The sequence below is a fragment of the Acanthisitta chloris genome, unplaced genomic scaffold (assembly GCF_000695815.1).
Source record: "Acanthisitta chloris isolate BGI_N310 unplaced genomic scaffold, ASM69581v1 scaffold3226, whole genome shotgun sequence".
NCBI classification, from domain to species: domain Eukaryota; kingdom Metazoa; phylum Chordata; class Aves; order Passeriformes; family Acanthisittidae; genus Acanthisitta; species Acanthisitta chloris.
This window is the reverse complement of record NW_008679569.1, coordinates 1,662-20,332: the sequence shown is the minus strand read 5'-3', so window position 1 is coordinate 20,332 and position 18,671 is coordinate 1,662. Positions and strand designations below refer to the sequence as shown.

At 45.5% G+C, this 18,671-nt stretch overlaps 1 protein-coding gene across 1 annotated transcript in view; it reads right to left on the bottom strand.

Moving 5' to 3' along the window:
* The window catches only part of XPNPEP1 (X-prolyl aminopeptidase (aminopeptidase P) 1, soluble), a 27,655-nt gene extending 11,102 nt beyond the window's left edge, over positions 1-16,553 (bottom strand). Inside the window, exons 1-9 of the mRNA XM_009077330.1 lie at positions 16,429-16,553; positions 10,754-10,817; positions 8,970-9,074; positions 8,593-8,685; positions 7,520-7,663; positions 7,031-7,126; positions 4,738-4,819; positions 3,578-3,788; positions 61-150 (exon numbers count right to left, since the gene is read on the bottom strand). Coding sequence (XP_009075578.1) covers positions 61-150; positions 3,578-3,788; positions 4,738-4,819; positions 7,031-7,126; positions 7,520-7,663; positions 8,593-8,685; positions 8,970-9,074; positions 10,754-10,817; positions 16,429-16,545 — 1,002 coding nt within the window. The 5' untranslated portion in view covers positions 16,546-16,553. The remainder of the gene's footprint in view (positions 1-60; positions 151-3,577; positions 3,789-4,737; positions 4,820-7,030; positions 7,127-7,519; positions 7,664-8,592; positions 8,686-8,969; positions 9,075-10,753; positions 10,818-16,428) is intronic.
* Positions 16,554-18,671: the final 2,118 nt, after the last annotated feature.

Here is an 18,671-nt window from a genome sequence, read left to right as displayed (position 1 = left end):
TCCCTAAACATAAAGCAAACCTGCTGTCATGTGCAAGGAGAATCTCAAAGCTTCACTTACATGCGCTCGTCTCATGCCTTCTGTTTCTGATGTGTTCTTCACAGCTTTTGCAATGCAGATGGGGGTATACGGGGTGAGGTATCGGTAAGCCTGCAACAGAAGGACAGGGATTACTGGCGGATTAGTCAGACTACATAATCCTACAGATTTAATAACTCGGTCTGGCCACACTTTGTACTTTGGCAGCCTCTCTCAACCTTCAGCGCTCTCAGATACTTGTTGCCAGTAGTCAGTCAAGTGCACTGGGAAACCGCCCCTGACTGAAGGAAGAACAGCCACAGGGAAGTCCAATGAACAAAAGGGTCAACAGCATGTCATGAAGCAGAGTGAAGATTTGAATATCCTAAATACCATATATATCAATGTCTGAGCCATAGGGTTCCTGTTGCTGATGTACACTAAGGGCCAGAGACAGCCAATGAGAACACTAATCCCAGACACTAAAGTGAAACTTAGGCTGTGGAAACAGACCTAAAAGTCACCTTGATGGTCACCCACAAGTAGCAGGGAGCAAAAGAGTACCCAGCCCAGGTACCAAACACTGGAGTTGAATTTGGTGGGCCCTTCAAGGCTCTGGCTCCTCCAGCACTGCTTTTAATGACCAGCAGCTCTGACAAACACATCAAGGCCCCAGGAAACATGAAAGGCCTTTGCAAAGCTGAGCTTTACAGGCTGCTCATTCTGAAAGCAGCTTATATCAGTGGTTTGAGAGAAAGCTTTCCTGTGCCTCGATGGGGTGACCCTGCATTAAGAACTAGTAACTGATCCCCTCCCACTGTGCACTTCCCCAAACATCAGCTGTCCTTAGATTAGCTGGAATGCTTGGCTGATTCTGAGAACATCTTCAGATGAGGTGGATTGCCCAAGCCTTGTCACATTTGGCATCAGAAGGAGGAAAAAGAACCAAGTCTTTTGCCCCACAGTTCTCTGCTCTACCCATTATGTATCAGGAGAAGGCATTAGCACCTACAGAAGCACGGCCCAAGCAACATGCCATTCCCTTGTTTTCAATACATCAGCATACAAATAAATATCACGCAAATTCATGGAAAGGCCCAGTAGACACTCAGCAAAGCTCAGTCTCACTTAAATCCTACAGACTGACAATTTCCAAATTGTTAAAAACAGCAAGACAACTACAGTACAAAATGCAGAAACTAAAGTACAGAAGAAACCACAATAAAGTCAGGAAAGTCCTCTTATGAGTCAGGATAAATGGTCACATTTTTAGATTGGCTGCCTTTTACAGATACTGGTAATTCTATTAATCTTCAGTGAAAAGCATATTTACATGCAACTGTAAGAAAATCCATAAAGGGTTTGCAGACCTGTGTTTAATAACGGACTGGATTTTTGCCAGTATCAATATTTGGCTTTGATGGAGACAGACAGTAGATGGACTTCCAGCACTGGTGTTCTTCAAAGGACTCTAGGCCAGTTGCTCAGCTGGTGTGAAGTGGTGGAAAGCCAGAGAAAAATGTCCAGCATAAGGAACTAGGAAAACTTTGGCTCTTTCAGTGACTCTCTAAGTGGTTTTTAATCAAGACATTTCAGTCCTCATTTCCTGCTTTCTATTGCACAGAGCTCCTTGAGGCAGGGACTCTCCCCATTGCAGAGGGCAATGACTCAGTATCAGCCAAAACTTCCATTGCTCACGGGGTAAATAATGTCACTCCAACTCATTACATTCCTTAATCTAGGTCAGACCTTCTGTACTTCTCCATATGCATGCTCTGTCTAAATCATCTACAGCAACTTACCCAAACTGGGGATAGACCACTGAGTACAACTACAGCAAGGGGTTTTCTACTCTGAAGTCAAAAGAACAATAATTTATCCTGAATGCTCCATAGATGACATTCTGTCAGTATTCTGTATTAAGGAGCCATTTTCACCTAGAAATGGACTGACAGTGTCTGAAGATTCAACCCTGAGCAGGGGCAAAAACCTGTCTATCTTGCTATTGTACATCTTGTTGGTTATTAAAAGCAAAACTAAAACCCCACACAAGGCAAACTGCACATTTCCCTCAAGTCAGTGCAAAGACACAGTGAGCCACATCCCCTAGTAAAGGGATAGATTAGAAGTAACAAAACTTTCCAGACCTGCTGGCTTTTACCTTCTGTCCTGATGCACCAAATGCAATGAAGCTGTTAGGGTATATAAGCGAATATCATCACCAGAGGACAAAAAAAAAAAAAGCATGGTTCCTGCTATTTTGGCCGTAAGAGCTGGAGAGTTAAGAAGATATTTGTGCTGGTATCAAACTGTGGCACCCTGGCAATACACAAACAGACCCTGCTCCAGGCACTTTGTTTTTTGGAAGACACAAAGCTGAGACCACTCTTAAAAAGCTTTCAGGCCCCACAAGTTAGCTCCCTTGTCACCGGTATGGCTGTCAAATGCAGACATGCAGCACAATCATGCAGTATATGGAACAGCAGGAGATGTGTGTCTGCCTGGAGGCAGAAACCTGGTGGTGGGTGAATGCACACTTGCAACCAAACACTTTTTCCAATTTAGTTCTTCCTTCGGTGACTCTTTCATTTGAGCCCTGTGATTCTCAGGTGGGAAGCCTGGACTGTTTAGTAACCCAGCACAAGCACAGGTTCCGTTCAGCTGGTCTGGTCTTCCAAGACAACATCTGGAAAATACCCACTGGTCCCTGACACTCAATCATATTTACCCACAGTATCTGTTAGTTACTAGATATCACTGTAAACTAGTTGGCATTCCAGAGAACGTGATCTCTAGCAAACAAGAGATGTACACAAGACTCACAAAACCAACTTACATGTTCTCCACATATCTCCTTTCATGGCTATAGGAATATTAGGTGGCCTACAGGAGACCCAGACAGCCAAGTCCAAAGGTAGCAAGATATAGCGTGTATGGCTGTAGATAAATTATTCTGATGCTACAACTGTCCCTCAGCAGATGCACTCACTGCATGGACAACCAGTGCCTGCAGGTTATCTGTGTCCTCTCAAGGTTCCTGCTGCAACGACTCTGTCGCCTTGCCCCTGCTATCTTTGGTACAAGACATCACATACTGCCTGATACCCTCAAGCCACTGAACCAAATAAGGGCCACCATCTTCAGACATTCAGCTCAAGCCAAATGCACCCTCCCAGAAGTCCTGCTCAACCTTCCTGCTTCAATTTCTGCAAGTTTCCAATTCTTACTGCTGGTCCACATAAGGCTGATGCTCCACCCGTGGGCAGAATGACCTGAGTTCACCCTGTTCCCTCTCTCCCTCCCTTCTCTCACTGTACTTGTCTTATCTTAAGCTGACAATTCTTTGGGTAAATCGGCTTACCGAGTTGGAAGGGCAGCTCCAGCAAGAGCAACCCCAGGATTATCGATACCTCAGCACGGCTGGATCCCTTCTGCACAAGCTCCAGCCAGCATCATGCTTCACAGAGGGGAAACTGAGGCCAGCTGACCTCATTAACACCATTCCAGACCACAGTGAGCAGAGAGGTGAAGAGTATTTTCCTCTGCAAGGGCCACTAACCTTGGGAATGGCCTCAGTCAGAGCATAGCTGGCTTTGTCGCTGAGCCACACTTTCTCCTTGGGTGAGAGGCCTGCACCAACAGCCTGCAGCTCTGACAGGATAGATCCGTATGGCATCACCTGGATTTTAAACTCAGGCTCCAGGGTGGAGTCGAGCTGTAAGTGCTCCCTCACAGCTGGGTCCATCATCCGGTCACCATCAATGAAGAGCCTGAGAAACAAATTGGATAGAACAAATGGGTGGAACCACATCTGACAGTGGTTGGAGTAAAGAAGAGTAGGAGAAATCATTCTGGTGAGATTTCAGGGACAAAGGAGTTCATTAATTATGCCCTATACTGTTTTAACCACTGGCCTTCACACAGCTTAAATCCCACTTTTAAATTAAGCTGTACCACCCTGCTGAGAGGAAAGGAACTGAAAGCATTTTTGTTTGTATGACACATTCAAAATGGCTTTATCCCATCACTGTGCTTGAAGGAGAAGAGTAACAGAGGCAAATAACAGCCACTCTCTACTTTTTAAGGGCAACATCTGGAAATAAAAAAGCTACTGTTGTTCTAAGTACCACACTGTTCTCACTTTCACTGAATCAAAAAGTTCAACTCAACCTTCACTTACAACCTGTACTCACCCAATCAGATTTTACCTTAGATGGATCTAGGTAGCAGCTTGCAGATGCCTCTAAAAGACTTGTGCTTGCTGAGGCTCAATATACAGGGCAGCCACAGGAAAGAAGCCTCCTGTCATAAACCAGCCCTGAAACTTTTCTACACAGTCCCCGAAGTTTTGAAGTGACTCAACAATTAGACATTTCAGAAAAGTCTTCCGATGTCCAGGCCAGCATTGGCTCTTACCCACATTTCTCCCAGAGCGCCAAGGGCCCTCCGTGTCATCTCAGGGTGAGAGACAGAGGGGTCAGCCATCGTGCCCAAGGTCATCCAGAAAGTCAGCCAAGGTGCTGTGGAGTGCAGCAGAGCTCTTGGCTGCCTATCTAGCTCTGATCAGGAAAGGACAGTAATTAAGGCTGAAGACAAAAGCACTGAGAAAGGACACTAAAGCACTCGAGCACAGGCATTTTGAAAAGACAAATGCCTTGCTAGAACAGCTCTCCTACAGAAAAATGCATCTTGGGGAACAGAAGAGGGGAATACAAGCACCTGATTGTGTTCATTCCTACGACGGCGTATGCAAAAAACACAGGATTGTACTCAACATCAGAGCCTCGGAGGTTGAAAAGCCCTGAAAAATAAGAACGTCAAGAATCACAGTCCTAGTTCATCTTTTGCAGTATTACAGAAAGCCAAAAATAATCTCATCAAAGCACAGTCAAGCAATGAGACGTCAGGGGCGCAGGACGTGCGTCCAGCTCCCACCAGCTGTCCCACTCTGCTTTCCCAGCAATCCTAAGTTTTTGCCAGGAGATGGCACCAGAACTGCAGTTTAAACACTCCCATCAGGCAAGGAAATTGGTGTTTAACTTCTAAAGGAGGGCTGGCTTGGATGAAAGCAGGTACAGGCAAAAAAGACAGGGACACAGGTATAAAGGTAGTGTCTGCCCAATGCAATAAAAGCTCACTTCTTTACAGCCAGAATACTTCAAAGTTACAAGTTATCATTTCATTCCAATACTTCTTTTGAATCTTAACAGAAGAGGAAGACATAATGGGCAAGACTAAAATACTCCAAAAAGTCGTCTCATTTGGCTGCCTCTAATACCTCAGATTCAGTCTGTGTATTCTTAGGTATTTTCCACAAATATTTTATCCCGCACAACTCCAGACAAAGTCAACAGGGGAAGTATATGTTCAGCATCTCCAAACTCCTGATTTCAGGGTCAAATAAAAACTCCAGGGTATCCAATTAGTTGAAATGAGTTACTCAAGCCAATAAGGCCAGCCAGCAGGACAGCTGGGAAAAGAACCAACATGTCCTAAATCACAACCCAGCACTGTATTCATCGAACTGTGCAAATTCTGCCACAAAAGTAAAAATAGAGTTTAATTCTCCCTAGGGAAGGAATAGGTCACTCGAAAGCAGGAAAGAGCCACAAAGAACTCTTTACTGCAGGGGTACAAACTTCCTCACTCAGCCGACTCCCAGTGCAGTAAGGAGGCAACAGTCTCCTTTGTGGCTCTCTTTTTGTCCCCAGAAACTTGTCTGGAGTTTTATACAGAGAATTGAATTAGACAAAATTAAAGACAACTTCTCCCCTTCCCCCTTTAGGATAAGAAATCAACCAAACACCTGACAACGAGCTTCTCTCATGACCTTCACTGGTCCATCTTAAAAACTCTTGATTCATAACCAAGCTTGGCTTTGCCGGAGACATTTAATCTGAAACCACCTCAGGGCACCAATTTATCATTAATTTAATTGGAGATGCGCCTGAAAAGGTGAGACACACAATCGCTGCTCATGCAGACCTCCCCAGGGAGGAGTCATATTCACCACTCTCAGAAGTACTTCTTTCAGGAAACAAGCTCTTTGCTCAGTGTCCCAGATCCAGGAGAGCCCACAGACCTCAGCATGCTGGCTTCACCCAGCCCCAGAGACGTTGTGCTGGCAGTGCTGGAGGGAGGAACACACCACCTGCATTTCTGCCTTTTCAGATCAGACACAGGGTGCAGGGATTAGCAGAACTCACACCCTGCCAACACTGTGTTCCCACTGCACCAGTCTGTGCACTGGTGATTTCTGCATAAAGGACATGCAGGACTAGTAACAACAGTCCCAGGGAAATCACTGCTGTTTCTGGCCATTCTCCCTTCCTACACACTGGGCTGGGAGCCAGGGCGTGAGGGCCTAGTCATCCTGGGGCCCCAAACACAGAGGGGACTCTCTAGTGAGACCCTGGGTTGAAATGATCTGGAAATACAAGTTGAGCCCTGACTTACTTGCTTTAACCAAAGCATTTGCTGAACACTGGAGAGGTAGGAGACTGAGTTTAGAAGTTTTAACAATTAGGAAGATTACTGAGAATGCTCTGTACCCCACCCTCGCCTTATGTATACAAAGCCACATGTTGTACTGCTTTGTTTATAGCCCAGACTCCACAGCAGCAAACAGTCTCCATCTTCCCAGTGGGTGAGGCAGCATCGGGATATTTTACAGCCAGAAAATCTCGAAGGTCTCTTTTTTTTTCCCCTTCAAACTGCCTCAGGCTTTATATATAACCTTCCTCTCCCTTTGCCTGGGCCATTTCTCAAAAGTGGTGACTTGCTGCATATCCTGGGCCAAAAATATACTCAGGAGCTGCACTGGTGTAATAACACAGAAATACAGGCTCACTGTGACCTGTTATCATCACTGCACTTGATACATGTTAATTGATGTCTAACAAACATGTTGCCTGTCACAAGTATATCTCACCCTGGCATGGTTCTTCCTTTCCAAGGCAGGAAGAACATTTATTTTGTAGGAAGAACTGACAAAGGAGATGCAAAGACTTACATGCAACTTCATCCAAGGCTGTTACCACAAACCACATCACTTTCCTCTCAGCCATTTTTGAACGCAGTGCTACAATTTTGTCTCTCCAGCTGACCCCTGCAAAACACAATATGAAAAGCTACAGTCATTAACTTTACTGGGGATGATGATGTAAACACAGACCAACACACTAGATTTTGAAGGTACCCAGAATACACCATGTTTCTGCTCCTCACTCCTTTCTAATAATTGATATGAACCATCTCAAACGAGTGGCCCTCCAGATACCCATGGATTTGGTTTGAAGTTATCTAACCTCTAGCAAATGGTTTTTTGAAGTTTTGAGGACAAAGGGGTCATTAGCTGAGGTTTGATAACCTTCTTGACCTACTCATAATGAATGGGTCATACTGCTGCAGTAGTGTTTTTCTCACTACTTTGTAAGAGAAAAGCAAAATGGGGATAGGGCAGTAGAAACAATTCACATCTATTGGGAGTTAAGCTTCTCACCTGTGTAACTCAGGTCAAGCGTGATGAGAGGCTTGCAGGGGCGTTGAGGACAATCTGTCCAGATTGTATCGATCAGGTTTTCTTTGACAGGCACAAGGTCATGGCCAGCACTTCTCAAGACTCTGGACATTCTCTTCCACTGGTCTGCCAAAGGGAAAAAGGCAAGAGTAATGGCTTTAAAGAACACACACAGGTTCAACAACAATCCTGTTCACAGAGGGCAAACTCAAGGATCTGAGTCTCCTCCATTCCTTCCAGCCTTTCCTTCTTCCCATTCCCTTAAAAAAGAAAGAAAAATCTATTGCAATTACAGTTCCACAAACACATCACTACAAGTACAGAACCTTGCAGTCCTGGAGCCTCATGCTTGAGCTGAAGAAGAACTGCTCCAGCTGGGAGACAGACTGGAAGAAGTCTGTCTCTGGAAGAAGCCACCCCAGAAGCTGTGGTAAGGGTGTCTTCTAGCCCAGTGGAGAACCATGCTAGATCTAAGCTAGATGAGAAATAAATGTTGCATCCACATAGCCATGAGATGGATCCTCAGCTCACCTGAATGAAGCAAATATCTCCTCCTGTCTCCGGTGACCTTTGCATTGGGCCCTACGTTTTGACGCATGACTAGATGGATACTGATATAAATGGCAACTCTCCCTGTCGTTCCTAGCAGGAAAGCTGCAGAGATGCCAAGACCACCAAGCAGAACTAGCAGCATGAATTTTGCCTGGATGTTCTTCTTCATACACTGGAGAAGTCATTCAGCAGCTTTGTATGGAAGTGCCCATTACAAGTCAAACCACAGACAAAAGAAGGTGGATCAGAATTCTGCTTTTCAGGTAAGGTCACTGCAAGCCCAAAAAGCAGTTCTTACCTCTTATGTTTTGGACTTAGTGCACTGATGTGAAGCCTTTGTGAAACATGCCTAACAAAATCCAACCTGTTTTGCTTAACAGTTTAACCCACCACTCCATCTGGGCTGAAATACGGTTAGCTCACATCATCACACAACAGCTCAGCCAAAGAAGCAAGAAAGCAAAATCTAGTTGCCCAATTAAGAGTTATAAAGAAAAACCAACCAGCTGGAATAATGAAAGGGTCCACTCCCACCTTCGAGCCTTCTGGGAGGACACTCACTAGCCAATCCTCCTGAGTTGGTGTATCTTTCAGACCTTCAAGGATTAAAAAAAAAAGAAAGGGTTCAGAGAAGCAGTCATACTGAAACATTCCCACACTAGACAAAAAGTCCAAGCTAATGCATCAGATACATCTACTCATGAACACCTAGATGGGCAACAGTCATCAGAGGACACTAAAACAGGAGCAGCAGTGTATCCAAGACGTCCCTAAGTCTCTGCATGATGGGATATCCCTACAGCCCAAGCTGTACATGTGAGAAGTGACCAAATAGCTGGTGACTGCTCTCTGTAGAGCAGTATCCCAGCCTCCTGCATACCCATTTTCATGAGAGTCCAGTTGTTATCCATTTGATGTGCAGCCTGCAGGAAGTAGCGTCCATCAGTCCACATGGCCGCGTGCTGTTCGGTGACTATAGCAGTACCTAGGCAGGAAGGCACAAGGTGAGTGATTCAGAGGTGGGCAGAGACCATGCAGAGACACAGACAGCAGGGACAGTGGCTGAAATGCACCCAAACTTCCTGAAAGGCACCTCTGCTCACTGTTCAAAAGTTAGTCCTGTTTCAGTTTGCTGTTTCCCCTGCACTATGACCCTCCAAATCCTATAGGAGACAGTATACACAAGGATGCACCTTAATGAATTGTGTCAAATGAATTCAACTTAAGCAAATCTCAGCCAGTCTTTGGGGCTTTCCAAATCTTCTCTAACAGAGACTGTGGTCTCCACTTGGCTGTTATCACTGTAACACATACTGTACCATCCCTAAATTCCATCCCATGATCTTTCAGGGAGGAAGACTGAGCTCTGACCATCCACAAGAAACAGCTGATGCCAGGCCTGTACACAAGGGTATCGCTTCCAGCTGTCAGCTGCACCCCTTTCCTAAATGTTACAGCTCTAGCAGAGATATCTGAACAGGAAATGTGAACATAAACTTCTGCTGGTTTCAGTGTCTGTGCCATTCCACTGACTCCAGATAGAGGGATGTGAGTAGACAGCTGAGAGGCAGTGACACCTCAGCAAGGCACTCTAGCTGCCTTGCCCTTGGCAATACAAAACAAAACAAGCCATGGCACAAACAGAAACTGAATCCAAGTCTTCTGAGTCTGCATCTTGACCACTATATCTGTCACCAGAAACTGAAGCCCAGATAAGCAGTTTCAAAATATGAATTCATTGTCTTCTGCCAAACTTCCCCAACACAAACCCCATTTTAAGCTGCCTCAGCCTGAAAAGAGGAAGCAAGAAACACAAGGTGAGCCCCTGGGTGAAACCTCACTGAATTACTAAGCATTAAACTGGGAACATGGACCTTCCAAGTACATAACAAGGGCACAAATTAGAGAGGAAGGTTATGAGGAGCTCATGCAGAAGGCACAAAATTAATACAGGATTCATGTCAGCCATTAACAGCGGCCCACAGCCCTGGATTTATCACCTTCCACATGAGGAGCTCATAGAAACTGATGAACAGACCCTCCAAACACATAGGTAGCAGTATCTATTAAACTGATTTACAATGAGAGGGGGAAAAAAAGACCTGAACAGACTAAAGTGACTTTCCAGCAACCACAGAGTAATTTGCAGAGCTTAGGGTACAGCTAGGGTAAAAACTAGGTCTCTTGAAACACAGACCTATCCTACGGCCAAGAAAACATCCTGTCTCGGCAAGATAAGCAAACTTTTCCACAGTATTCAGTTTCCAAATGCAGTGTTTCTGGCCCTAGCTCTACTTAAACAGAAAGGCTACCTAAAGTCCATCCACTGTTCACCCAGCCCAACAGGCGACGTAAAAATCTGTTTGTACTGGCTGTACATCAAAAGAAATTACCATAGGTTACAAGCACCACATTAAAGAGTTAACAGGATTTTACTTTACGAGAGGTTCATTCAGGGGTCAAACATTTTCTGAAAACTTGTTATTCCACTGATATTACATAATTCCAGCGGGTAGCCAAGACATAATTCTGCAGATGCTGGAATGGGAATAAAACAGTCCAAACAAGCTGGATACATTTCCTTTTCCATCCTCCCTCTATGCCATGAATGAAACTATTTCTTTATAGGAGAATTATGCAAGAACCCAAGTTCTGGAAAGGTACCTGCAGAGCCATCAAATCCAGAGATGAACGCCCTTCTGCAATCACAGGGTGCAATGTACTCGCTCTTGAAAACAAAAGAGGCAGCAATTATTTATAGCAGCAGGGGGAAAAAAACAATCAGCTGATGACAAATACTTTGATAAGCTTTTTCTCCTAAAGGACACCACAGAGAGAACAAAATGAGTTAAAAAATCCTGGGCTCTACTCCACTGGAACATTTAATCATCTGTGATTATACTGTATTTATGTCCAACTGGTGGGGTTTTTTAAGCTGCAGCACTTTTCTCCCACAAACATCTGTAAACACTGAAGTGCTTCAGAGTTTGCAGACATTTATTTCACACTCAAACTCCCCTTTGGGCAGCAAACAAATGATGCCTTTGAAGCTTCAATGTGAAAGGAAGAGAAACAAGAAGCACCCTTGATCTTGGAGACCAGAGTAATCAGTGCATAAAATCTGTGAAAATCACTATCTCCAGTGAAGTCCTCTCACTGGCATTTATAAGAATTCCTTTAAGACTTTCTTTTCCCAACAGTGACATTGAAAAAAATCATCAAGGTGTTAAAACTGTAAAAAAAATAACCCTTCGAACCTTTCATTAATAGATAATGATCCTCTCACTTCTTCCTTGCCTACTCAAAATCCAACTGCAGGACAAATCACCAGACCATGGTTTGATGGGTGAGAAGGAAGCAAAGACTACTAGTCCATTCTCAACCCAAACCTATCACAACCTGTGTCTGTGGACACATCTCTGACAAGTATCGTACAAGAGCCTGAGAATATACAGACACCCAATATCCATGGGAGCTGCCAAAATTTAAAGAACAATTGTACCTTCACATGGCCCACATGCCTTTTTTATGGGATCCCATTCTGGCAACGTCGGAGGTCAGATCTGCTGAGTGGGCCTGTTAATTAACTAGTGCAATTCAGCAAATCAGCTTAATCCAGGCTGACAGCAATTATGTTTGAGCTGCAAAACCCCTGGATTTGTATCTTACAAATGGTCTGAAACCCAAGTCTGTTCTTCTGCCCATAAAGTTTCTCTGTACCCAGCTGTGCTGGGGCAAAACAAACATCTTAGGGACGGAGGTAAGAAATCACAGACCAATTCTCAGGTGGTTTTAGCTCCTACTGCAATAGATACTGCATTCCTCTGTCTTTGGCCAGGGCTATTTTGAATCACCTGATTGTTAGAAAACACTCTCTTTAAATCTGTTACTCTTCACTGTTCTAAAGAAGGCTGAGGGTTCAAAGCACAGCAGTGAGTCAGAAGCACAAATTGCAGCACCTGGGACCAACTCTTTATTTCTGCTCCAAATCACACCATGATCAAACCCCCTCCAGAACAGCCATGTCTCTCACCTCCTGGGAGATGACCGAGGCAGCAGCCACCAACCATACACCACCAACAGTTTTAAAATGAGCCTTAGGACAGCAAATCCCATGGCCTGAAAGAGGATCTCACTGAGCAGCTTTTGCTCCCGATTGCCAGGGAAGATTCCTGGGATATATACTGAAGAAATCCTCCATTTCATCCAAGCACTAGTGAAAGCTGGCAGAAAGGAGGAAGGTATAGAGACCATGGGTGCCCTCAACTCTGATCCAGTCTAGCTCACTGTGCCTCTTCCTGTCCAGCCCCACAGGGCTGTGACATATGCTCAGCAGCTGTGGGGAGGAGAAGGGTCAGGATACCACCTCAGGAGGGGGTGACTGCCCTCTGCACAGCTCTAGCTGATGGGATGGATCCACCTAAGCCCAACACAGCACACTACCACCACTAACGCTCTTTAAAACAATGACAAAGGCATCAGCAGACAGAGATGACAAAGTCCTCCAGGGAACAGAATCAAGTGTCTGTTTCCCCAGCTGCTGTTCTACAGCAGCAGGACAGAACACAAAGGCAGAGCAATGCCAGACCTGAGGACTCCCCATTTCAACATTTCCTAATGACTATTCAGCCTGTTGACTGCTATGATTACCCCTCTCCCACACTTCTCAGCTCAAACCTGAGATACCATCTCCCAGGGTCTGACACCTAAAGCAGATGCTGAACATTTGCTATTGTGGACCATATCACCAAGTACATCCCAAATCAGACCAGTAATTTCTCTTCCTTTTCTCTTGACCAACACAGCAGAGACTACAGGCTAGTTGGCTTGTGCAGACAAGCAGTCTCCCATTCATAGGATGGGTTAACACCACAGAACAGTGAAATGGATGAAAACATAAAAATATTAAAGGAAGAAAAGAAGTTTATCAGCTTTAGATCTGGTAAAAGCTGACCTAAATCAGCAGGGACCTTGACTGCGTGGAAATACTTCATGCTGTCCCATTCACAGACAAATCCAGGGAAAGTTTTAAGAGTTTACAATGAGGCAGATGATGGGCTTTAAAAGGAGGTATGAGGGATCTGGAGGGCAAGACAGTTCATTCATCTGTCAGTTTGAATTCTTGCACACCCACCTGCTCTGCTCCATGCAGCAACCCCCACTGTGCAAAGCTGAGCCCGTGTTTTGCAGGAGCTAAAATTACTAGGGGAACACCTGTGTACGCCACACAAAGCACAGACCACAGCACAGTCAGAACAAGGTATTTCCCTGGGGCTTGTCTTGCAGGTCCAATGGCCTTCAACCTGGCCCTCCTGAAGCCTTTCATGTCTGCTTTTCACCACACCTGTCAGTCCTGCAGACAAAACCAGAGGCTGCATCACAGGAACCCTCAGCTAAGCCAAGAAGAACCCAAAAGAAATCAGTGGCACTTATTCCCAGAGCCTGCAAGGTTGTGCCATTAACATGTTAAAGTTTATCCTAGCCTAATGTCAATCAAGATAAGCAATGAAAAGTACAGCTTAGAGCTGTACAACACTGGTGTCACACTGTGTACCTGAAGGGAGGTTGGTATTCCTTGCCAAAAGTCTAACTGCATTGGTAAGGTCTGGAACAGGTCAGTACAACCTGTGCATAATTTGTCTCTTACTTTATAACTTCAATGATTCCTCAACTTAGCACAAGTGTGTGTCAGAGGGGACAGCCCCGAGCAGAAGATAGCATCTCTGCCAACCCAAACATGGGGCCCTGAGCTGGGCAGGTGCTTTCTTGATGTGGAAGACCAGCCAGATCTGACCAAATTTGTTTTCACTGTGTCAAGGCCTGGAGGTAGAAGCCAGCCCCAGTTAAGCTGTGACTGGCTCCAAACCCAAGCTCTAATCCAAACATCATTCCCTCCCATTAAGAAAAAAGCTCCTACAATATCTGAATGTTCCCATATGGGCAAACCCCAGACTTGATGTCAGCTGGATCACTCAACACAAATATGGATCCTACATTTACCACTGCAACACCCCAAAAGCTCTGACAGGCATTTTTAACCAAACCATAAAGGACTTAGGTGCCTCACTCCCACAAGCATGACTTTAACCCCTTCATGAGCTTGGACACCTTGAGCCGCAAGATCGACACAGCACTCATGAAAGGAAATGCGACTCTTTGTATGGACTTCATCCCACTTTTGGCTGGGACTGCCCTCCTTTTTCATCAGCCTCTGGACCAGCCAGGCCCCCAAGGAAACAGTCTGTTTCTTAAGACTTCTTATCACCAGCATCAAAAGTTTCAAAAATTAAAGCAGACAGCCAACATCCACGGCTGACTGCAAGAACCACAAATCCAAGGCATTAGCAGCCTTGGTTAAGGCAGAAGCAGAGCCAGCTGTGTTTGAGAAGCTCTGCAAGTCTTTCAGTTCCTTACACAACTAAGCATGGAAAGCAAAGGATACAAGTGGTGGCAAGACCCCTGGCAGTATTATAATCTAAGCCTCCTAGGCTTGGCAGGAAAACCAATATTAAGAGCATCACAGAACTCAGAGCTCAAACATTCCCAGTGTTACAAAGAGAAATTAGTCAGCAAGTTGCAGCATCAGGGTGCAACAGCATCAGTCCAATTCAGGGGTTCCTTTGCAACCCAGAAGAGGATAAATCCCCCAGTCTAAACCCTGTGTCAACACCACAGAAGGGAAGGCCCTCTTTGTTGACAAGTTCTATGATGTGGATCCCTGGACAGCCTCAGGAATAGCTGAGAGAGGCAAGGACAGCAACATGTAGCTTGCTTGGGCTGTGGGGAAGAAATGGCTTAAGCCACCAAAAGCTTACGTATCATTAAACCACAGTGTTCTGAGTCATGGAGGGAGCTGCCTTAAGAGCAAAATCCAACTGCAGGGATGTAAAGTTCTTATTTGCACACAGGAAACAAACCCTTGCTTGGAACACAGGGAAGCTGCAAATCTCAGGCCATCACAATTTACCTGGAATCAGTAAAAGCCTGTTCTGGGATCAATAGGTTCTTCTCAATGCCAAAAACGGTACCAATTCCCAGTTCTCACAAAAAACTATCCTGCACCAGCTAGTCAAGAGGCACCAGAACCAGCAGTGTTTAGTAATCATTTCCATTCAGATAGATTCGCTCTGCACAGAAACCTGACCAACTCGCCTGGCAGGAAATAGCAACATGGGGTTCTCTGCACTCTGTCAAGGAAAAGAAAGCAAGAGAAAAACCCAGAAGTCCTGAGGGTCACATTCTTCAACTCACATGACAGCATTTAATGTCTAGTGAAATGAAACCAGAGTTATATATGGACAGAGGCAGCTTGAGGCCAATAGCAGCTGTAGAAAACGCCTTCCCCCTACCTGCCCAAGTTTGGATCTCCCTAAGAGGAAACACGATGCTGCACAGATGGTCCCAGGGCAGAGGCAAGCCTGGACCCAGCTTACCCCAGTACCAAGTCAAGGGCAAAGGTTCCGTTTCAGTTGCATTTTGCTCTCATGCACCCTGGGGTAAAAGGGAGCTTTGGGTGTGAGCCAGGAAAGCTTCAGGTCTTTTGTTTCCTGAAAATGGCTGAGGAGGGAAAAACCCTTGGCAGTTCTTGGGTCTCCTAACAGAGTGAACAGAAAAGTGAAACTAGCATATGAGCAGGCAGGGGAGGCAAAGGGCAGTTCAGCAATTTAAAATCAATGTCACAGACTACAAAAATCTTAACTGTGGAAGCAGCACACAACACAGTTACTGCCAGGGGTTACCAGCCTGAGCCCACTCTTCCTTCCTGTCTTTACAGCAGAGAACATGATGCAGAGCAGCATCAAAAAGGAAGCATCATTGCAGCCAGTTCCTTCCCTGCCCCTCCATGTGGGATCTGAAGAGCTTTAGCATAAGGCAGCAAATTCCAGCTAGAAATGGATCCAGTAAAGGTAAAGCTCTGCAACTAATCCTTCACCACCTCACTAAGTGTTGGTCAGGAGGTGCTACTAAGGAAAACTAAAGCCCAAACAAAGCTTTTTCCTCCACCAGTAAATCCATTCTTCCCAACAGCCAGGATGGGGACAGCAAGTGCTCTAGCAAGCTCCCTTTTCTGCAGCATGGGCTCCCTGGAGACAATCTGATGAGAAGCTGGTGGTGGAACATCCACACTGATTTTAACCAAGAACACAAAAACCTCAGTCTCCTGAACAGACTCCAGAAACATTTTCCACCATGTTTCTCAGGTTACCCAGACTTTTATGCTAGAACTTTATGCTAGAACCATTAAAGCAAGTGAACAAAGGATTATTTTAGTTATCCTAGACTTTTAGTTTTTGCAAGGAAGGAAAGTGCAACCATTACCATAATCCATCCATCCATACCTGGTGGGCATCTCCAGAGGGCACTATGTAGGCTTGGACAGGCTCCTGGACATACTTGGGATTCCTCATCACCTGCCTCAGTTGCTTCAGCAGCTCCGTTGTAATTTTTGGACTCATCTTCCTACCTGCAAATAAAACAAAGCACAAAACTTCAGTTTCTCCAGCCATCCCAGGTCACTGACACACACAGGCTGGAGGCCATTACCACTGGAAACTCTCCTTGAGGACAACTCTGCCAACATCATCCTTCTCAGACCCTAATTTCATGTCTCTTGTCCCTTCACTCCTGGAGGGTTCCTTGAGAACGAGGGATCAAGCTAAGGCCAGAAAGTCAAAGCTGACCTGGCCTGTAAAGGATCTTTCCCACTTGGTGAAGAATGGCATGCCCTGTGGTGATACACACAAGCTTAACACACTGGCCAACCCTTCTTGCCTGTGGACAGCACCAGGAACCAGAGCACCTCAGACATGTCCTATGACGGCCAGGAAAGATCTTGGCACGTGATGCTAATGGTCCCAAGTACCCATGGATCAGAGTAGCCCCACCCATGATGTGCAATGAGAGAAATATTTCACTCTGGGGCCAGAGATGCTGTGGCTTATATGCCACACGAGCACAGGCTGCTGGGATAGCAACACACGCACATCAGAAACTCAGAAATGGACCAATTACAAATGCAATTTTTATAAATTTCACTATAGCCCATAGTTCCATGGTGGACTAGTGACCAGATTAGCTCAGACCAAAGCAATCTTCTCCCAGGGCCATACAGAGAGAATGCCTTCACTGGACACATTTACCTCTGGGCCGTTTGCTAGTTCACCTAGCAAGAACACAGGTATAGCAGGAGGAACAGCCTGCTGAGCTCTCACAAGTGACTGCCAGAGGACAACTAGGGAGGCTTATGGGAGCCTTCTCTAAAGACCTTTGGCAAATACTCTGCAGATCTCAGCTGGTGTCAGGCAGAGGGTGGAGCACAGCCCGGATGGAAGACAGCAGATCAGAGGAGAAAACAAGGGCACAGGCCAATCCCCCACCCTGGCTGTGTTCTTGCAATGGATGTACCTTTGGCATTGCAATGAAGAGCAGTCTCTCAATTTGCTGCCCACGAAGTGCTACCAGCCAGGGCCCGCTGTGCACACCACGCACAGTGACGCAGCAGGCCGTGCTGCTGCGCTGGCAGGAGAGAAGGCTGCAGTGCAAGGCACGCGCTGACTGCAGAGGATGTTCAATCTGTGGGAGATGCCTGGCCAGAAAGACTGTGAAAATCAAGTAACCTGAACTTCTTCAGGGCTTCTCTCCATCTTTTCTTCACTCACATCTCCAAACGGTGCCCAAAGTGGGATAATCCCTTTCCCCATTCTCTACCCATTCCTTTCTGTGCTGAGACCTTATAATTTTAATGCTGTCACTTTCTAGGTGACAGCAAGGTGGGTAGGCTCTGTGGTGCTTGAATGCCATGCTAGGTACTATTTCATTCTGACCAGTTAATTTCACAGCTCATTTCACAGCCATGTCTACAAACAGATCATAGATAGGGGAAGCTAACAGCATGCAAGTCTCAAACACTTTCTGCTTATCCAGGCACTTATTCTATTTACACCTCAGTAACTAGCAGCAGTCCCAGGTGACATTACAGTCCTACACCAAAGTACAGTAAGGCACAGTCCCTGCCTTGTGATGGTAGTCACCTAAATGGGAAGGCAGAAAAGCTGCCTCCATGTCATAAGCCATAAGAAGACATGATTTGGCCAAGGTTACAGAGCAGCACTGTGACCAAGTTGGGAACTGAATCAAGATCTGACACACTCAGGTGTAAAAATCTCAACTCAAGACCTCCACTCACACGTCTCATCACAGGAAGCTTAGAGCACACCAGACCTGTGTGTGACTGACTCTGCCCACAGGTACACTGTGTTTTAAAACCCAGATCACTATAAGCAAAGCAAGCTCAAAAGGCACCACACACTAAATCCTGAAATTGGTACCTTTCCCTTTGCCAGGATAAGATTACACCTCAGATTTATTTCCAGGACAAATTTCATAGTTTTATAAACGTTTGCAAGCTACACTGAACTTTATTATACTGTGACTGTTTCTGTCTGTCCTCCAGAACAAGCTGCTGTAACATTCTATAGCATTGCTGCTGATTTATGTTCAGACAGAGTAAAACAGAAAGGAGAGAGCAACAACACAGCAACTAGCCAGCAGCAAAGAATCTCTTTCTACAAACTCATAAGGA